The sequence below is a fragment of the Colossoma macropomum genome, unplaced genomic scaffold (genome assembly GCF_904425465.1).
Source record: "Colossoma macropomum unplaced genomic scaffold, Colossoma_macropomum, whole genome shotgun sequence".
In the NCBI taxonomy this organism is placed as follows: Eukaryota; Metazoa; Chordata; class Actinopteri; order Characiformes; family Serrasalmidae; genus Colossoma; species Colossoma macropomum.
This window is the reverse complement of record NW_023495132.1, coordinates 72257-92213: the sequence shown is the minus strand read 5'-3', so window position 1 is coordinate 92213 and position 19957 is coordinate 72257. Positions and strand designations below refer to the sequence as shown.

Sequence of the window (19957 nt, the reverse complement as noted above, 5' to 3'; positions counted from 1 at the left end):
ACTGGACTCTTTTACTACAGAGCCATGCTGTTGTAATACATACAGAATGTGGTTTGGCATTGTCTTGCTGAAATAGTCAAGGCCTTCCCTGACAAAGTCATTGTCTGGGTGGCAGCATATGTTGCCAAAACATGTTTATATTGTTCAGCATTAATGGTGCCTTCACAGATGTGCACATCACCCATGCCATGTGCACTAATGCACCCCTATACCATCATGAATACTGGCTTTTGAACTGTGCACTGATAACAAGCTGAGTGATCTTTAGCCTGGAGGACACAGTGTCCATGATTTCCAAAAAAAATGCCAAATTTTGATTTGTTGGCCCACAGGACACTTTTCCACATCACCTCAGTCCATTTTAAATGAGCTCAGGCCCAGAGAAGGTGGCGGCATTCTTGGATCCTGTTTATATGCAGTTTCTTCTTTGTGTTTAAGAGTTTTAACTTGCATTTGTGGATGCAGTGCCAAACTGTTTTCACAGACAGTGTTTTTCAGAAGTGTTTCTGAGCCCATGCAGTGATTTCCACTACAGAATCATGTCCATTTTTATGCAGTGCCGCCTGAAATACTGAAATACTGGTTTTTGGTCTTGTCCCTTGCATACAGCGATTTCTCCAGATTCTCTGAATCTTTTAATGATATTATGTACCGTAGATGATGAAAAGAAGAAGTTCTTCGCTATTTTATATTGAGAAATGTTATTTTTGAATTGTTGCACTATTTGATCGTGCAGTCTTTCACAGAGTGGTGAACCCCTCCCCATCTTTACTTCTGAAAGACTCAGCCTCTCTGGGATGCTTTTTTTTCTACCCAATCACCTTACTGACTTGTTGCCAATTAACCACCAGGTGTTTTTTTTTAAAGTTACACAACTTTTACCAGCCTTTTGTTGCCCCCCTCCCAACTTTTTGGAATGTGCTGTTGCCATCACATTGAAAATGAGCATATATTTTTCAAAAAACAACAAAGTTTCTCAGTTTCAACGTTTGATACGTTGTCTTTGAAGCATTTTTAATAAAATATAGGGTTTAAATTATTTGCATATTGTTGCATTTTATTTTTATTTACATTTTTCACAGCATCCCAACTTTTTTGGAAATGGGGTTGTATAACCGTTTTTTCTCGATTTCTGAGGTCAACTTAACCTTTACTGTTATTTTCTTAACAAAGTAGCAGTTTACATTTGCAAACGTGTTAACACATTCTCTATGTTTTTACTCACTTTTCACACACTTCATACAAAGCATTTAACATAAATCTCACATAAAACCAAAATGGCTGTATAAAACAAAAGGAAAACGTACTCACAACTGATAAAAATGCTCTCATAGTAACAGAGTGCTCTCACAGCAACCATGTGAACTACATAGTCTACTATTGTTAATGATCAGTTGATGATTGTAAACATGGATGAAGGAGACTTTTGAAAAGTATTTGTCAGATATTGTATTTTTTGCTTTTTTCGATACTCATTGGAAAAGGTGAGAATAAAGAAAAGCAACACTGACTCAAATAAAGACAAACCAGAGGCTGAAGACAGTATTTGTCAGTGGAGGGATGTGAAATATGTAAGTCTGTTCTTGTGTAAAGGTGATTGTGTTGATTTAGACTTTGGGTTAGAATGTCTTTCAGTTTCATAAGCCATGACTGATGACATGGTTCATAAATGTTTTGGTTGAATTTTACTGGAATTTTCAGTTCAGTTTGGTATTTATGCTTAGGCCTTCTGTTTGGGCCCCTCTGACACAGTCTGTCCTACTACTGACAAATACTTAAGCCTGAGGTTTGGAATCATTTTCATCTTGAATTTTTTTACGATTGCTTACGCAATAAATTTAGAAATAACACACAGGGGGTGAAACCTGACACTGAAAGAGCAAAACTTCACAACTATAAGGTCATTCTCAGCCTCACACAGTGTTTTACAGACCACTAAACACACTTCTCTACATTAGACACAGAAATCTAACATGATGTCACTTCTTTGCCATTTCAAGGCTCTGCCTTTCAAAATACCACACCTGTGAACCAACTGATCAAACATGGCCAACAGGCATACAGACACTTAGGTGCTTAATTGTAAACTCACCAATCAAGTATAAGCACTGTAAAAAGTAACAGGTGATTGTTTTTTGTATTCATGCTTTCCTTTTTGTCTCCACATATGTTTTTTTTTTCTGTGTTTATGTAATATATCCTATTTAGAGTATGTTCTGTTCTGAGTTTTGGTGCAAAATGCAACTTTTAGAAATGCATGGATATATTGACTGATATTCCAGTGTGGAGAGGAATAAAAATTTTCATCAGTGTGCAGAGTTGGGATGTAATGGAAAACAAGTACTGGGAATACATATTTAGAATACAGACATAAAGTATCTGTATTCAGTCCAAGTTTTGTGAGGGCAGTATTCAGAATACAGCTACTCTTTACATGTTTAGAAAAATAATTTTACAATACTTTCCCTGTAAATAAAAAAAAGTACAATCTTCAAAAGAAACAGCACTGATGTTTGTTTTTAAATCAGCACATTGAATGTAGCAAATATGCTCATTAGATGAACCCTTAAGAGGACCTCAATTAACAGTTTCTTTACCAAAAGTTATTCTGGCTGAAGTCTGAGTAGACTGACAAATCAATGTTATGATCATTTAATAGTCTCAGTGTTAGTCAGCTCTGCTATAGCCTGAGTAGACTGATAAATCAATGTGATGATCATTTAATAATCTCAGTGTTACTGAGCTCTGCTAAAGCCTGAGTAGACTGATAAATCAACATGATGATCAGTGTTACTGAGCTCTGCTAAAGTCTGAGTAGACTGATAAATCAATGTGTTCAGTTATTAATCTCAGCGTTACTGAGCTTTGCTAAAGCTTGAGTAGACTGATAAATCAATGTGTTCAGTTATTAATCTCAGTGTTACTGAGCTCTGCTAAAGCCTGAGTAGACTGATAAATCAATGTGTTCAGTTATTAATCTCAGCGTTACTGAGCTTTGCTAAAGCTTGAGTAGACTGATAAATCAACATGATGATCAGTGTTACTGAGCTCTGCTAAAGTCTGAGTAGACTGATAAATCAATGTGTTCAGTTATTAATCTCAGCGTTACTGAGCTTTGCTAAAGCTTGAGTAGACTGATAAATCAATGTGTTCAGTTATTAATCTCAGTGTTACTGAGCTCTGCTAAAGCCTGAGTAGACTGATAAATCAATGTGTTCAGTTATTAATCTCAGTGTTACTGAACTCTTTTGAGGGATGATCAAACTAATAATATCCTCAGTAGTGGACATGTTTGCAAGTGATAAGCTTAGCATTGGTGTTGTACTGGAATCCTGCTCAGGGGATTGTGGGAGTAGTAGTAGAAAGAAAAAAAATGTTAAGAATTTGTATTCTTCATTTAAATTGTAAGTGGATTTTGCACGAAGATTACAGGACGAAAACTGCTAACAAGTGGCAGCAAGGACCAAAGTGAATTAGTAAAAAAAAGTACAATGTTTTCCCCATGTACTATATCAATATGCATTCTAAATGGATTCTAAATGTATTCTGAATATGTTAGTTTTTTTATATATTGTAATGTAATACATTACTGTACACATTTTGGAAAGTGTATTCAGTATTCAGTCATCACTACTTTTTCAGTTGCCCAACACTGTCAGTGTGCAGTTCTGGTCTTGTGTGCTATGTTTGGTTATTCATGTATTTTACTCTAACAATATCTCTGAATAAAATCAAACCCAGACTACATTATTAGAAAAGTGGAAATGTTTAAAGTGTTTTAGACTGAACACAGCAGTGTGTAACTGGTTCAAACAGAATCAGATTATATGAACTCTGTGTGCATCATATGGTGACAAAAATGGGTTTTTTATAAATTATTGTAAACTTTTGAATGAAGTGTTTCATTTTGCATTTAACCTGAGGTGTTCTGCTACTTGTGTGTGTGGCTGTGTGAATTGTGTGTAGTGTTTGGACAAAATGAGACCTGTTTTCAAAATTATGCCTAAGCAATCATAAAAAACTGTAAAACAAGTCATGTTCAAAATTATTTGCAGCATTAGTTAGGTTAGTGTAAAAAAAACGCTGACTCTTAATTTTTTGTTAAAATATTTACTTTTTACTTTTGTATACTACATTGTATTATTAAATATAGATGTTTTAAAAGTCACTCAAGTATACTTTTGCTTCCAAGATCCTGATATTATCGTGTATACATTTTTTATTTCAGTGCTACAAATACTGGAATTACTATAAACATAGGCACCAAGAATGGGGGGCTGCAGGTGCGTTTTCTGTTTGGACAACTTTCTAAATGTACTGTGGTTGTGGAAAAAGGTTTGAAAATAGAACCGATATTATGAATATATATTGATCCAAGTGTTGAATAGTGGGCAACTCACAGACAAAAAGAGAGTGAAAAGAAAGATCAACAGGTAGCCTATCCTTTATCCAAATAGATAAACAGTCAAATCAGCCACATTTTACTGCCCAATAAAAATGTAATTCAGTCAGGCTCACTTTGTCAAAGAAAATATTTCATTTCCATTTGCAGTAAGTTAGATTTGGCAGTATGGCTCTGTTCTGAGACCTCTCTGCCCCTCCATGTGTATATATGAAATGCCTAAGGCAGGGAGAGCAGCAGAAAGACCAGAGCAGGCATCAGTGACAACAACACGACATTGAGTAAGTCAGACACAGCATGAAGAATGACCATATCAGGTAGACCTCCGGCCAGCAGGAGTTTGGAAAGAGGCTTACAGAGGAAATGGTGAAAACAAGCAGGCTAAAGCAGCCTAAATAAGCGACCCAATAAATTCAAATAGCTATTAGTTACACCGCAAACTTAAGCTTTACAGAATCGCAGAACAAACTAGTCCACAACATTGATGCAAATTTCTTAAAAGAGCAGGTACATTTGTTTACCCTCAACAGCGTTCTGACTTGTGATTGAGTTTCAGTCCAGTGGACCAACCAGGAAATCTGTTTGCAGCATGGAATGTTTATCTGGGTCACAGGGATGAATTAAATCATTTACTTCAGTGCAGGTCTGGGAGGCTCTGCCACTCTGCAAGGGCCAATATAAACAACAAGAGGTTGTAAAAGAGGTGGATAGATCCTCTAGTAATATCTCTAGGTAGTTCCCTTAAAATGGTAATCACTACAGCTGTCCGGTCAAAGACAGGGATAGTTGAAAACAATGTCCAAAACCAGATGTTTATTGTACCACACACAAACACACACACACATGCACGTCTTCCAGAGAGTGGTTGTTTCTTTGGACACACAGTAAGAAGACACATGCAAAGAATGAAGTGGCAAACATTAAATCCAAAACTGCTACTAAGATCAGAGTCGAGCACTTCTGCGTCTTCTGGAAACCACTTAGATCTGTCTTTAAACTGGGACCAACACCTTTCTGTAGAGTAGGAGCAAGCCAGTGACTGGTTACAGTAAAGTGACACTCTGTTGCTCATTGTGATCCTATAGGTGTTGCAAGGGTCAGGGGTGGGTCTTGATGTTTTATGGGCAGTCTTTGGTCTTGGCATGCACAGACATATCCCTACAAGTTGCCACATTATGAGAAGATCAGATTCCATTTACCCAGAATGTGATCTGCACATAATATTATGAGAGGACACCAGATTAAAGTGATCACATTACTTCACCACGGAAGTGATTGATAACAAAAATGAAAAAAAGTTCTTCAAAATTTACATTCAACCCTGTTTCCAAAAATGTTGGGATGCTGTGCAAAATGTAAATAAAAACAGAATTCAATAATATGCAAATCATTTAAAGCCTATATTTAATTGAAAATAGCACAAAGACAGCATATCAAATTGAAATGACATTAAAAATTGACAAATTTTATTATTCTCTAAAAAAGACGTCATTAAAAAGACGACATGGCTTTTAGGGAAGGCCTTGTTTATTTCAGCAAAACAATGCCAAACCACATTCTGCATGTATTACAACAGCATGGCAGCGGGTGCTAAACTGGCCTGCCTGCAGTCCAGACATGTCACCACTGAAAACATTTGGTGCATTATGAAACGGAAAATACGACAGAGGAGCCCCTGAACTGTTGAGCAGCTGAAATCCTATATCAAGCAAGACTGGAAACATTTCACTTCTAAACTACAGCAATTGGCCTCCTCTGTTCCCAAACCCTTACAGAGTGTTGTTAAAAGAAGAGCTGATGCAACACAGTGGTAAACATGCTCTTGTCCCTGTTTTTGGAACGTGTTGCTGGCATCAAATTGAAAATGAGCATATATTTTTCAAAAAACAATTACATTTCTCAGTTTCCATATTTGATATGTTGTATTTGCACTATTTTCAATAAATATAGGGTTTACATGATACGTATATCATTACATTCTTTTTTATTTACATTTTGCACAGCATCCCAACTTCAATGTCAATTCAATGTCCTTTCCCCAAATAAAATGTCTATCATCGGATTAGGACGTAGATTCATAATTCTTTTTCTTTTTTTGTCTCGCCAAGTATTTGACCCCAGTTGGCGTCCCTGACTGTAAACATTTTTTGCATAACTGTGCCTAAAAACATGGATTTCTATTATTATTATATTATTCTCTAATTGTCTTTGACACACACATGTTCTGGTCCTCTTACCTGAGAGAAGCTCCTCAGCCACATTCTCATATCCTGAATGCTGTTCTTCAGAGAGGATACTTCCTGTTAGAGGAGAGCAGAACAGACATCATTCTGAATGAAGAACCACCCACAATCCTCTGAGTGCTGTGGATCATTGTGAAATGGATTGGTTATAGGAAATAATATCAGTGCAGACAGTAGAGGGAGCTCTCAGAAACAACAAAACTCACTCACTCATTGACTCATTTGATCACTCACTCACTTGATCATAGACTCAGAAACTTATTTAGTCATTTGGTCACTCATTGAGAATCTCTGTCACTCAGCCACTCATTCGACTACTATTCCAGTCACTGATTCAATCATTCATTCAGCCACTTGGCCATTCACTCACTCACTAACTCACAAACTCGGTCAGTCACTTACTCAGCTGGTCACTGACTCATTAGGCCACTGAGTCACTCAGTCTCTTCATCACTCAATTGGTAAATTGGTCATTCATGTGATCACTTACTCAGTTACTCAATGAGTAACTCTCTTGGTCACTCATTTGGACACACGGTCACTCACTTTGTCACTCGGTCATTCCCTTGGTTTCTCTATCACTTAATCAGTCACTCTACTCAGTCACTTGGTCAATCATTAAAATACTCAGTCACACTCTTGGTCACTCATTTGGATACTTGGTCACTCACTTGATCACTTGGTCACTCACTTGGTCACTTGATCACTCAATCAGTCACTTCACTCAGTCACTCATTCACTTGGTCACTACCTCACTCAGTCAGTAACTCACTCAACTGCTTGGTTACTCACTAGGTCACTTGATCTGTCAGTCAAGCACTTAGTCACTCACCCTTTTAGTCACTTAGTCACTTACTAAGCCTGACACTCAGCCACTACACTAACTGTGTCACTCAATCAGCCACAAACTTACTTAATCACTGACTCTCATTGTCATTCATTGAATCACTTGGTCACTCAATCGGTCACTGAGTCAATCATTATTCACATAGTCACTAACTCACTAAGTCACTCAATAGGTTACTCAGTCACTCAGTCACTAACTCACTATATCACTCAATAGGTCACTCAGTCACTCAGTCACTAACTTAGTCACTCTGTCACTCAATAAGTCACTCAGTTTTGGTCAGTGAGTGGGTCGATTGGTCACTCACTCAATCACTTACTCATTAATATACTCATTCACTCTCTTATTTGGTCACTCATTCGGATCCTTGGTCACTCACTTGGTCACTAACTCACTTGGGAACTCTGTCCCAAACCTGGTCACTTACTCTCACTCACTTGTTCACTGACTCACTTGGTCTCAGTCTCTTGGTCACTCACTAGGTCAATTAGACTATCACTCAATCACTCACTCAAACACTCAGTTACTTACTCTGATACTTGGTCAATAACTTTGTAACTCACTTTATCACTCAATCCATCATTCATTCAGTCACTCGGTTACTTACCTAGACACTCACTCACTAACTCACAAACTCAATCACTTATTCAGTTAGTCACTGACTCAATGGGTCACTCAGTCACAGTCTCTTTGTCACTTACTAGGTCAATTGATCACTCATTGGTCACTCTCTTGGCCACTCATTTGGAGACTTGGTCACTCACTTGATCACTTGGTCACTCACTTGGTCACTAAATCACTTACTCAGTTAGTCAGTCACTCACTTGGTCACTCATTCGGATACTCAGTCACTCTCTTGGTCACTCATTTGGACACTTGGTCACTATATGGTCACTCGGTCACTCACTTGGTCACTTGTTCACTCAATCAGTCACTCTGCTCAGTCACTCATTTCTGTCACTTGGTCACTTAATCAGTCACTCAACTCATTCACAGTCACTCATTCATTTGGTCACTACTGCACTCAGTCACTAACTCTGAAAGTCAGTCAATACGTTTGTGACTCACTTGATCTCTCAATTGGTTTTTTGATCACTCAGTCACTAATTAACTCACTCACTCACTCGCTCACTCAACCTCTTTATCACTCACTGGGTCACTTGAACTTTCACCCAAACACTATCTGCTCCTGACACTTGGTCACCAGCATAGTGATTCTTTCAATCCCTCACTTACTCGGCCCCTCATTTGGTCACCCAGTAACCCATCACTATGTCACTTGGCCATTCACTCGGACACATACTCGTTCGCTCACTGCCTCACTCATTCACTCACTCACTGATTTATTGCCTTGCTCACTGAATGACTCCTTTAGTCTCTGTATCGTCCACCAACACACACAAACACACACACACACACACACACACACACACACACACACACACACACACACCCCTATATATACACAGCACACACATACACTAAAACACACACACACACACACACACACACACACACACACACACACTCCTATATATACACAGCACACACATACACTAAAACACACACACACACACACACACACACACACACACACACACACACACAGTCTTAGCCCCCCGCTCTCTTCCTCTCCCTTTATCTCTCTCTCCCTCTCTTCCTCTCCCACACCCTCATGCTCTCTCTCTCTCTCGTTCTCTCACTCTCTCTCTGTCACACACACACACACCTGCAGCTGTGTGGTTTTTCTGTATGTCCAAAAATGGAAGTTTTACAGGAATAACACTTCAGCTGCCTAATAGATGCTTATCAGCAGGATTAACACACTACACTACATGTAGATCTACTCTAACTGTACATTTCATTAAATACACACTAAACTCTCAGTTAACTCATTTACTCTTATGAATAATACACTGAGAAAACTATACTGAAGCAATGATTGAAGATTCTGAATTGGTTATTGTTGTCAAACTGTTATATTGTAATTAATTTGAGAAAATTAAATATTGGAGTGTAAACATACATAGCTGGGTGTCTTTTGTTATGTCTAATGTAAGTATACTTGAATTTGACACAATAATCCTCATGTAGAACACTGCATATTTCACTCACCCCTTCGAGTCAAGTCATTTATTTTAGTGATGTATCTGCGGTCGATCTCCTCATAGACTGCCTCAGTCAGAGTCTTACGCCTCCTCATAGAGAGCACTGTGAGGGAGACAGAGAGAAACATGGAGCCAGTTCAGTAGAAGAGAAGACTGATGACAGATTGAAGGACTAATGATGTTTAGAGAATGTACAGAAAGTGGATTGTAGCTGATCTCTGAATCTCTCTACCTCTCCTGAGCACTCTGTTCTGGTAAAACAGCACAACCAGAAGCACTAAGGCCAGGAAGAGCACCACTCCCAGAACCAGGAGAGACACTGGATAGATGGACGGAACAGCAGGACGAGGAGTGGTTCTCTGTGTTGGCTGACCAACTGCATGTAAAAATACAGAACATAAACGTAGATCATTGAAACAATCTTTTCAGAAATAATTTCAAAAATGACCTAAGACAAAAAAAGTACCTGTGGTGGTGGAGGTGGTGGTTGTAATTATGGGTGCTGTAGTAGAAGGTACAGATGTGTCTGTAAATACAGAAACAAAACAAAAGCTATACAAAACAACAAAGGATAAAATAAAACACAAACATACACTCACTAAAGTTAAGTTGGTGTTAACTGGCAGTTCTGATTATGACTTCTTCCAATTTAAGTGCTGTAAATGTCAAACCAGCATTAGACAACATTAAGAAAAGTGCATAAATCTGCTTTGCATTGTTGCCTTCCAGATCATTAACACTGGGATGAATGTGAGTTGATTCAGTCAGAAACTCCAAAATCCAGCAGAGTCCTCTGACCTGCACAGGTGACTCCAGCGTCCTGCCTGTGGGAGCAGTCAGTGTGGTTCTTCAGGGAATGAGGACAGTCCCACAGGTGAATCTCATTCCCTCTACACTTCACTCTGTTCAGCCAGATAGGCCCTTCACCAGCACCAAAGACAGCACTCCCATCAGCACTCAGCGCTGGCCCACAGCCCATCTGCCTGCAGACCACCTGAGCATCCCTGATGTCCCACAGATCATCACAAATGGAGCCCCACTTAGTGTTGTGATACACCTCCAGCCTCCCAGAGCAGCTTCCCTTTCCGCCCTTCAGCCTGAGAGGCAGGTGATCTACATCACACATGAGGAGATATAGCAATGCTGATTAACCTCACAGAAATAGACTAATGCATCTTAATATTATCATTAAATAAACCTTACCTATTTAGGAAAAGATTCTATTCATGTTTCACCCAGATAACTTCTCACATGCTGTTGTGCTCAGGATCAGTTCAGGTACAGGTATAGTGCACTGGCTACTTAGCAAAATACTTTTGAAGAAGTTAGATAAGCCTTTGATTTCATATAGTCCACCCATTTGTGCTGCCTTTCCGTATTATCATTACTTGAGCCCCTCTCATAATTCACAAAATAACAATTATTTTTTCTTCATGTATTAGGCAATAATAAGATTTGGATAAATATGTTAAGCTTGACTTCTCAATCAAGCTTAAAAATATAAAAGGAGGATGTTCACTGACAGTGACAGTGCATTTCTTTACACTAAAAAGGCATACATTAACACATGACAGAATTAGTGGTCTTACTTGAGCACTGCTTCTGGTCAGGAGATAAAAAGCATGCCTGATAGGTACGTAGTGGATTTCCATCATCTGTGGTAAGAAAAAACAGTTGTCACCAAATATGTAAAATCCAAATTTATCTCTCAGATATCAGCTTGGAAGCCTTATTATTTTCCTTCATTAACTTCTTTAGCAAAATAATTTTTGCCCTGAAACATTTCTGATCATGGCAACAAATACAACCTTCTCAAACTGTAGAAGCAATGACTTACCTGAGCAGGTAATGCGAGCCACATCATTGCGATTATCACATGTGTTTTGTCTCCAGGGCGACGCTGGACATTGCCACAGAGTGGAGTCATGTTTCCTACATTTCAGATTATCTAGCCAGTTAGGAGCTGATTCCACTCTCGCTTTAGCATCCCTCTCACTGCCAGATCTTCCACAGTTCAGCTCCTGACAGATCAAACTAACTGTTTCTTCAGTCATCCCATTTACACACACATTACCCCAGGTTCCATTGTAGAACACTTCCAGATTTCCCTCACAGCCCTCAGTGAGTCTGATCTCTTTAAACTCTGGTGGGAGAAAAAACAGATTTTAGTCAACAATTAGCATACTCCTGAATATAATCATGTATATTGGCTACTATTCCCCAAAAACAATAATTAATACATTTTTACCTTTTAATATATTTACCAGTCTACAGAATGGCAAATTCACCACAAATGATCTGTATCTACAGGACTGAATACTTTAGAATAATTTTGCAATTCACTACTTTATTGTAAAGTCTAAACATTGCTAGTGTAATTAGCAATTAGTGATTAGTACTACTATAAATTTAAAGAGTCTATAAAGTACAAAGGACTGAAATGTTCAATGTCACAGTAGCATGGATTACCTGAACACACGACTCCTACATCATCCTTGTGTCCACATTCATCCTCTCCACACAGCTGAAATCTGCAGTTCCACAGGGACGTCTCGTTCCCCTCACACTCCACCTCATTCAGCCATATGGGTCCAGTTCCAGGTCCAAAACGGGCTGGTACCAGAGCGAGGGCCACTCCACACTGCAGCTGTCTGCACACCACATGCGCATCCTTAATATCCCACAAGTCATCACTCACTGTCCCCCACGAGCCGCTGTGGAAAACCTCCAGCCTTCCTGCACAGTCTCCCCCAGAACCAACCAGCCTGATGGCTACATTAAAATCCAAAACACACAAACACCTCAATCAACATGTACCCCCACATATAAGCACATTGATTTACTGATTTGTGAAATTGATACATTGATTGACTGATTTATGAACATATCTTCTATGAAAAAGAACACATGATGGAATCTTATTCTTCTTTCTTCTTATTCTTACTCTTCTGACTGAAAGTACCTTTATGATCATTATTAGGTTGTATCTAAATAAATAAGGACACATTTTAGTTTTCATTTTGTTAGCAGTGTTTTAGTGTTTTATTACTTACCAGAGCAGGTGATTGAGAGCTGTTCTCTGGAGCTGCAGTTGACTGCTTGTGCGCTGCTGCAGTTCCCCAGATGAGCTTCACTCCCAGAACAATTGAAACCCGTCACACACATGTGTCTGTGTTCAGGACTGGATGTAGAGGAGCTGGAGAAGCTGAACACAGAGCCACAGCCCAGCTGTCTGCAGACCACAGAGGCCTCAGACTCACTCCAGGAGTCCAGCAGAACTCTCCTCCAGTCCTTCCTGAAGTACACCTCCACCCCCCCCACACACTCCATCCCTCCAGACAACTGCACTCGCCCCTCATGAAACGCCAGAGAGGAACCTGAAGAGGAAAATAATCAATTACTACAATGTTTTCTATTTCATTGAAGTGTGAGTAAAAATACCCACCTGTTTACTAATGTTATTGCAATTTTTGGGAGCTCACCACTACAGATGACTCCAGCATCCTGTTTATGAGAGCATGCAGTTCGACTCCATGATGAAACGGGACATTTTGTCAGGTGTGTTTCGTTCCCATGACAATCAAACACATCAGCCCAGATCCGGCCACTTCCCTCCCCAAACCAGTCTGACCCCAACACAGCAACAGCACTCCCACACTTCAGCTGACCACAGAGGACACTGGCAGCTCTCATATCCCAGCTTGCATCACACACTGTGCCCCACTCACTGAGGTACTGGAGCTCCACTCGACCAGAACAGGAGTCAGAGCCGTTCACCAGCTGAGCCCCTGTGTGTCAACAAAAAAGTTCAAGCATAGTAAAACAACAGATTACATGTAAGATAATGGTCAAATACAAATCAGTCATCACCAATGATATTGTACATACCAAACACAATAAAATATTTTACAAAAACAATTCCAAAAACATTAGGAGAGTAGGTAAAAAGTAAATAACAACAGAAAGCAATGATTTATAAATGTACTTTGACTTGTTTTTGAATGAAAACAGTATAAAGATAAGACATGCATTGTTTTACCTGATCAACTTCATTGCTTTTTGTAAGTTTACTTTTTGTAAGTTAATTCTGAATTTGATACCTGTAGCACATTCCAAAAAAATTGGGATGGGGCAATTTAAGACTAGAAACATTAGCAAGGACAGGTTGAGAGAAAAGCATCAGTAAAAAAAAATCCAACAGCTTAAAAATAACATTACTCAGCCAAAGACTGCAAGGATTTGAGATATTTCACCCATTACAGCGCATTATATCATCAAATGATTCAAGGAATCCAAAGAAATCTCTGTGCATACAGGACAGGACCACAATTGAATGCCAGTGAACTTCAGCCCATCAGAGGTCACTGCATTAAAACCCAGCATGTTTCTGTGATGGATATCACACGTGAGCTTGGGAATGCTTTGACAAACAATTGTCAATAAACACAGTCCATTGTTGGGTCTACAGATGTAAGTTAATGCTGTACAATGCACAGTGGAAAAGTCAGTAGTGTCCAGAAATGCTGCCGACTTCTCTGGGCTCAAGCTCATCTGAAATGGACTAATGTACAGTGGAAACACTTATTGTATTCAAAAAGTTAAAAAGCCAGCGTCTGTCATGGCATGGGGTATTAGTGGGTGATCTGCACATCTGTGAAAGCACGATTAACAGATTTTAGAGCAACATATGCAGCCTTCTCGGCAACAGACCAATTCTGTTTCTTATTTTTACCCCTACCCCTTGTTTTTGAGTGTCACCTTGCCCCTTGGAACCGTGTTACACGAGGCAAATGGGACAACCCTAAAATAAAAAAGAACATTAACAGGTAACTAGTGGTGCTCTGTAGGCGACCCTGCCAGTCTGCAGTGACAGCAGGGGAGGGTAAAGTTCAGCAACCTCGCTGCTGGTCTTTAGTTAAATTTAGGGCATCATATGCCTTCCAAAAGAGGGGGGTGTGACAATTATTTACTGTCCCCCTCATTTCTTCCGCGATATGAAGTTGAAGTCAGCTATTCGCCAGCTTCTTGTTCAAATTTTCCTGTTCCACCTTAAATGGTGCAGCAGTTACATTCCGGCACCTCAGGCATCAGGACTGCGATTCGTGATGGAATGGGAAATTTAGCTAACTAGCTACCGAGACATCAGCATACTACTAGCAATTTTTTAATGCTTATGTTTATGCCATGTAGCCACTAATTCTTGCCCTACCCCTCTATCTCAACAAAAATCAGGACACCCTACACCCTAGATGTGAATGCGCAAAACAAAGAGATAGGGCTAAGTGGTACGGGCAAGGGGTGAAATGGGATTGGGCCAACATCTTTTTCAGGGACTTGCCATGCTTATTTTAACATGACAATACAAAGCCATATTCTGCATGTTACAACAGCATGCCTGCATAATTAGAGAGTGTGGGTACTAGACTGGAAAACCTGAAGTTCAGAACTAACTGCCATTTGGAAATATGTGTCTTATTAATTTCAAAATACGACAACAAAGGGCCTGTACAGTTGCACAGGTGAAGACTTATACAACAGAAGAATGGCAAAAAATTCTGCTTTCAAAACTGGATCAGTTGGTGTTTTCAATCCTAAATGTTTATAAAGTGTTCTTAAAAGGAAAGGTCCCGTAACACAGAGGAAAAAATGCTCCTGTTCCAACTTTTTTGGAATGTGTTGCAGGCATCTAATTGAGAATTAGCGTATACTTACACAAAACAAAGTTCATAAGGTCAAGCATAAGATATTGTGATTTTGTACAATTTTCAATGTAATAATAAGTTAAATAGAATTTATTAATCACTGCTTTATGTTTTTATTAGCATTTCACATACTGTCCCAGCATTTTTAGAATTGGGTTTGTAGTTTAATGAGAGTTCAAACATTTATACAAACCAGAACATATAAGTCCCACATGGCTGTCAAGGGAGCAGTTGTGTTTGAGTGAAGATGATGTTGGACAGAAGTAAATCTCAGATTCGTTTCCTCTACACTGAAGCTCCTTTGACCACACCTGACCCTCCCCTCTGCCAAAAGCAGCTGCTCCCAGCACCTCCACAGGAAGCCCACAGCCCAGCTGCCGACACACAACCTCTGCATCATGCAGGTCAAAGCCAGCATCACACACTGTGGACCAGGTCTCTCCATAAAGCATCTCCACTCTCCCAGAGCACAGATGAGGACCACCAATAAGTCTGGAGTTTTCATGATCTGTGTGTGATTGAATTACATTAGGACTGCACAGAGCTTACAGAACATAGTCCATTTGCAGATATTAGACACCTAATAAAACTGATAATAGTGTATAACAGTGGATCTTAACATGTCTGTATTAGCCTTCTTGCAAGTTTTGTTCCTCTCCTACTTTTTAATATTCTTGAATTATGTTATAAAATGAGGACCAGAGTATTTAGATGGGATATAAGCTTTCATCATTAATATTTGTCTCACCACATTCCAAGATGAGCTCTAAGATGTACAGAGATGGAAGCAAAGTTTACTCATTCACTAATAGGGATGCTTTATTAAAGCTGCCAGTTGGAAATAGCTCAATAGGTGTCCTGATTAACTAATAAAAAAACTGACAGTAAAGACATGATGATATTAACTCAAATTCCTTCCTAAAATTTTGATTTCAGTTTATGTGCAGAAGAACTCACACACACAGAGTAGGTAGCTGGTGCTGTTTCTTCACTCTGTCAGTTTTCCTGCATGATTCCCATTAAAGTGAACAGCCTGGGTGTTATTTTACATGTTATACATCTGTCTTTAAACACTTCAGAGTTTGAGTTTATGATGTTTTTCAGTTTTATTTCTGCAAAAACCTGGACTATGAAAAATCCAAATTTGAAACATATTATAAGGGTACATTTAGAGCTAAAGTGAAAACAAATATTTATTTTTACTGATAATTCTACATTGTTGTCTATTATTATTAGTGACACATGTTTGTTTTTTAGGAGTGATGTCAGCCTACCTGAGCAGATGACTCCAACATCTAGATCATGAGAAGTACACACAGTATTATAATTTGACGCAAATCCACAGTTATTCAGTGTAGACTCTGATCCACTACACTGCACATATCCCATCAATATTGGTCCTGTTCCTGGACCAAACCGAGGAATATCCCGAGCATTTCCACAGCCCAGCTCTCTACACACCACTGCAGCATCTGTCATATCCCATGCATCCCAAACACCTTTATCATAATTACACACTGTTCCCCACTGATTATTGCGATAAACCTCCACTCTCCCAGCACAGCGACTGCCCCCACCCACCAACCTCACACTGTCTGTACAACAGAGAGAGAGAGAGAGAGAGAGAGAGAGAGAGAGAGAGAGAGAGAGTTGTAATGTTTCATTTTTTTAAATAATTAATAATCTCATAACATAAGCCCATTTAGTTCACATTAGTTAACAATTATTTTTAAATGTTTTAATTACTTTACAGAGAGTAAGAAAGAAAGAAAGAAAACTAATAAGATATAACAAAATAACAATAACGAAATATTAGATTGTTTATAGTCGGTTAAAACAAATTATTTTAACACCCAAAATCTACCACAATACTAAAACTGGAGCATGCTGAATATTTCAGATGTGTGAACTTAACTGAATTTATATATACACTATACTGACATTGAGTTTGTTCTTACCAGCTGTGGTGAGTGTGATGATTGTGGAGGACAGAAGAATGAGAACAACACAGCTGTCCATCTCCCTCTGACCTGCACACAGTCTGTTAAACTCAGCAGCAGAACAAGCTTCACCTCCGCTCCCCCCAGAGAGACTGAAGAAACTGAGAGAGAGAGAGAAAGAGAGAGAGAGAGAGAGAGAGAGAGAGAGAGAGAGAGAGAGAGAGAGAGGCTCCCCACAGCCGCCAATCACACTCACTATCACCTTATTAGAAAGAGAAGAGGAAATCATCAAACATTTTCAGTGACAAATCAGAGGAGGCATTTTTTTCTTTCTCCATATTTATCAAAAGAGCGTCAGCGCTGAGGAACAGAACTCCACCTCCGTCTCTAGAGGTGTGTGTGTGAGGAGAGACGCTCACAGCAGTGTGGTGAAAAACACACCAACATACAGGAGACTGACTTCAGAGAGAGGAAACACTCCAGTGTAATACAGCATTAATGCTGCACCTGCAGAGAGCTGATCCACACACTGATAACCATCTCTCTCTCACACACACACACACACACACACACACACACACACACACACACACACTGCTCTGAGTTAGAACACAGATACACAGAAAAACTATTTTATCACTGAAGTATAAACTAACCTAACTTATTCACATGATGTTATTTTACATATTTGATTTGAGGAATATGCTTCTTTTTCAAATTATTTTGTAAGACAGAGCACAGTGTAATAAAATCATGATAAAAAAACACAAATACAGAATAACCTATAATTTTGTAAATACAATATATATTTATCACAATTGAAAACCTTTTATCACAATAATTTAACTGATCACTATTACACACATAATTAAAGTACAGCCCTAAGTTTGATCACTGCAGCACATTTTCTTCTCTATTTAACCATTAAATTTATGTTGTATATGAAAACATATAACACTCTAATAATCACATTTCTGACCATCATGTATAACATGATTTTCACTGTAGTCTGTTCACAGCTCAGTTCTTGTGGATTTAAAATATTCACTGAAGTTTTAGATTTTTATTAATTTCTTCTTTCAGTTCATAATCCAGTGTGTTATTATATTACTGTAATAATTGATCTGAAGAATCTTTAAGTATCATTAATTCCTCTTTAAAATGTAGGTTACCTGAATGTTTATAATATTGAAATGAACGTTGACCACTAAACATTATGAATTACAGAGAACTGAATTTAAACTCTGATGAACAAACAAATAAAAAGTGAGTGAGTGAGTGAGTGAGTGAGTCAGTGAGTGAGTGAGTGAGAGCTGGAGCAGCAGTGTGTGTTTGCAGAGGTGAACTGGTCTGAGTGCAGGAATATGAAGCTGCTGACTTTACACCTCCCAGCTCATCGTGAGGCAGGTGGGTCTTTCTCACCAAGAGTAGACAGCACAGGTGTAGCAGCAGCAGGAGACACAGCTGTGCTTCACCTCCACCCTGATAAACGTCTCCACCATTATCTTTTGTAATTATGCTCGTTTTATACTTTGCCTTCTGTAACAAAATAAGTGAAGACAAAACATCTTCCTCAAATCAGCTTTAAAAAGTATTCATACATTTATTTGAGTCAGTTTTGTTTATTTTGATTTTTTATAAGTGATTAACTTGTATTTCTTTGTAAATCCTAACCCTGAAATGGTGTGAGTGAGGACGTGTGTGGTAGAGATGTTTCTGTGTGTAGTAGAGGTAGCACTGTGTGTGTGTGTGGTAAAGCTGGTGGTGTGTGTGGTAGAGCTGGTGTAGGTGTATGTGGGTGTGTAAGTGGATGTGATGGGTATGTGGAAGAGCTAGTTAGATGTGTGAAGGTTGGATCTATAACTGTGATCACGATGTTAGAATGTGAGATCAATATGTTAGATCTGGGGGACACACAATGTTGGATTTTAGAATCATTATTTTGGAGTAACTTTTGAACTTGGAATCTTGGAAAAGATTGTTACCATGAACTCTTTGACCATTACGGCCTCAAGGGGTGAAAGAGAGTTCTCACAATACACCTCTCCCCACAATTTCTTCAGCACTAAGTGCATAAGGTCTCTGAATAGGCCATTGCCATACAGTCATTAAAATAAATTGCACAGGCCTGAGAATCGTTCAGGGGGAAGAGCATGGGAACAGTAGCACTGAAAGCATCCAAATCATACAGGTCAAACTAGGCCACAAGTTGAAAGGCCAGGCCATGTCTGTCCATAGGGTGATACACCCCCTTTTCTTATGATTTTTTAAAATGTATTTAGGCAATAAAAGTGAATTTTTACACCTGTTTGTGCTCAAAAGCTCTATGGAACGGCTATAATCAGATGTTTCAATTCTCACCACAAGGTCAAAGGTGGCCAAAGCTTGGTGAATCTAGTAATTTGCTACAACACCCAATGAAAGATGCAAATCAACACCCTATCAAAGGGTTGGAGCTTGCAGCTTGACACAGAGACAATCATTCACGTGGTGAGGTGCAAATTGGTTTCATTTCATTTGGTTTCAGTTGTAAGGCATTAACACAATTTACTATTATTATAGGACAGTAAACCTGATCTTCAGGACTCTGAGGAGGAGGAGGAAGAGCAATTACCGCCTCAGCTGAATTAAGAGCTGTTGCTCTTCTATTAACATTATCTTACTTTCTTTTTGTTTCATTACAACTCATTGTTGGCCATTCCACAAATGAAATGC

At 39.0% G+C, this 19957-nt stretch overlaps 1 protein-coding gene across 1 annotated transcript in view; it reads right to left on the bottom strand.

The window, feature by feature from the left end:
* LOC118801036 (scavenger receptor cysteine-rich type 1 protein M130-like) overlaps positions 1-12936 on the bottom strand; it is a gene marked incomplete at its 3' end in the record, with an annotated part of 49584 nt that extends 36648 nt beyond the window's left edge. Inside the window, exons 1-2 of the mRNA XM_036561229.1 lie at positions 12654-12936; positions 12070-12372 (exon numbers count right to left, since the gene is read on the bottom strand). Of these exons, the coding sequence (XP_036417122.1) occupies positions 12070-12372; positions 12654-12930 (580 nt within the window). The remainder of the gene's footprint in view (positions 1-12069; positions 12373-12653) is intronic.
* Between the last annotated feature and the right edge of the window lie 7021 nt (positions 12937-19957).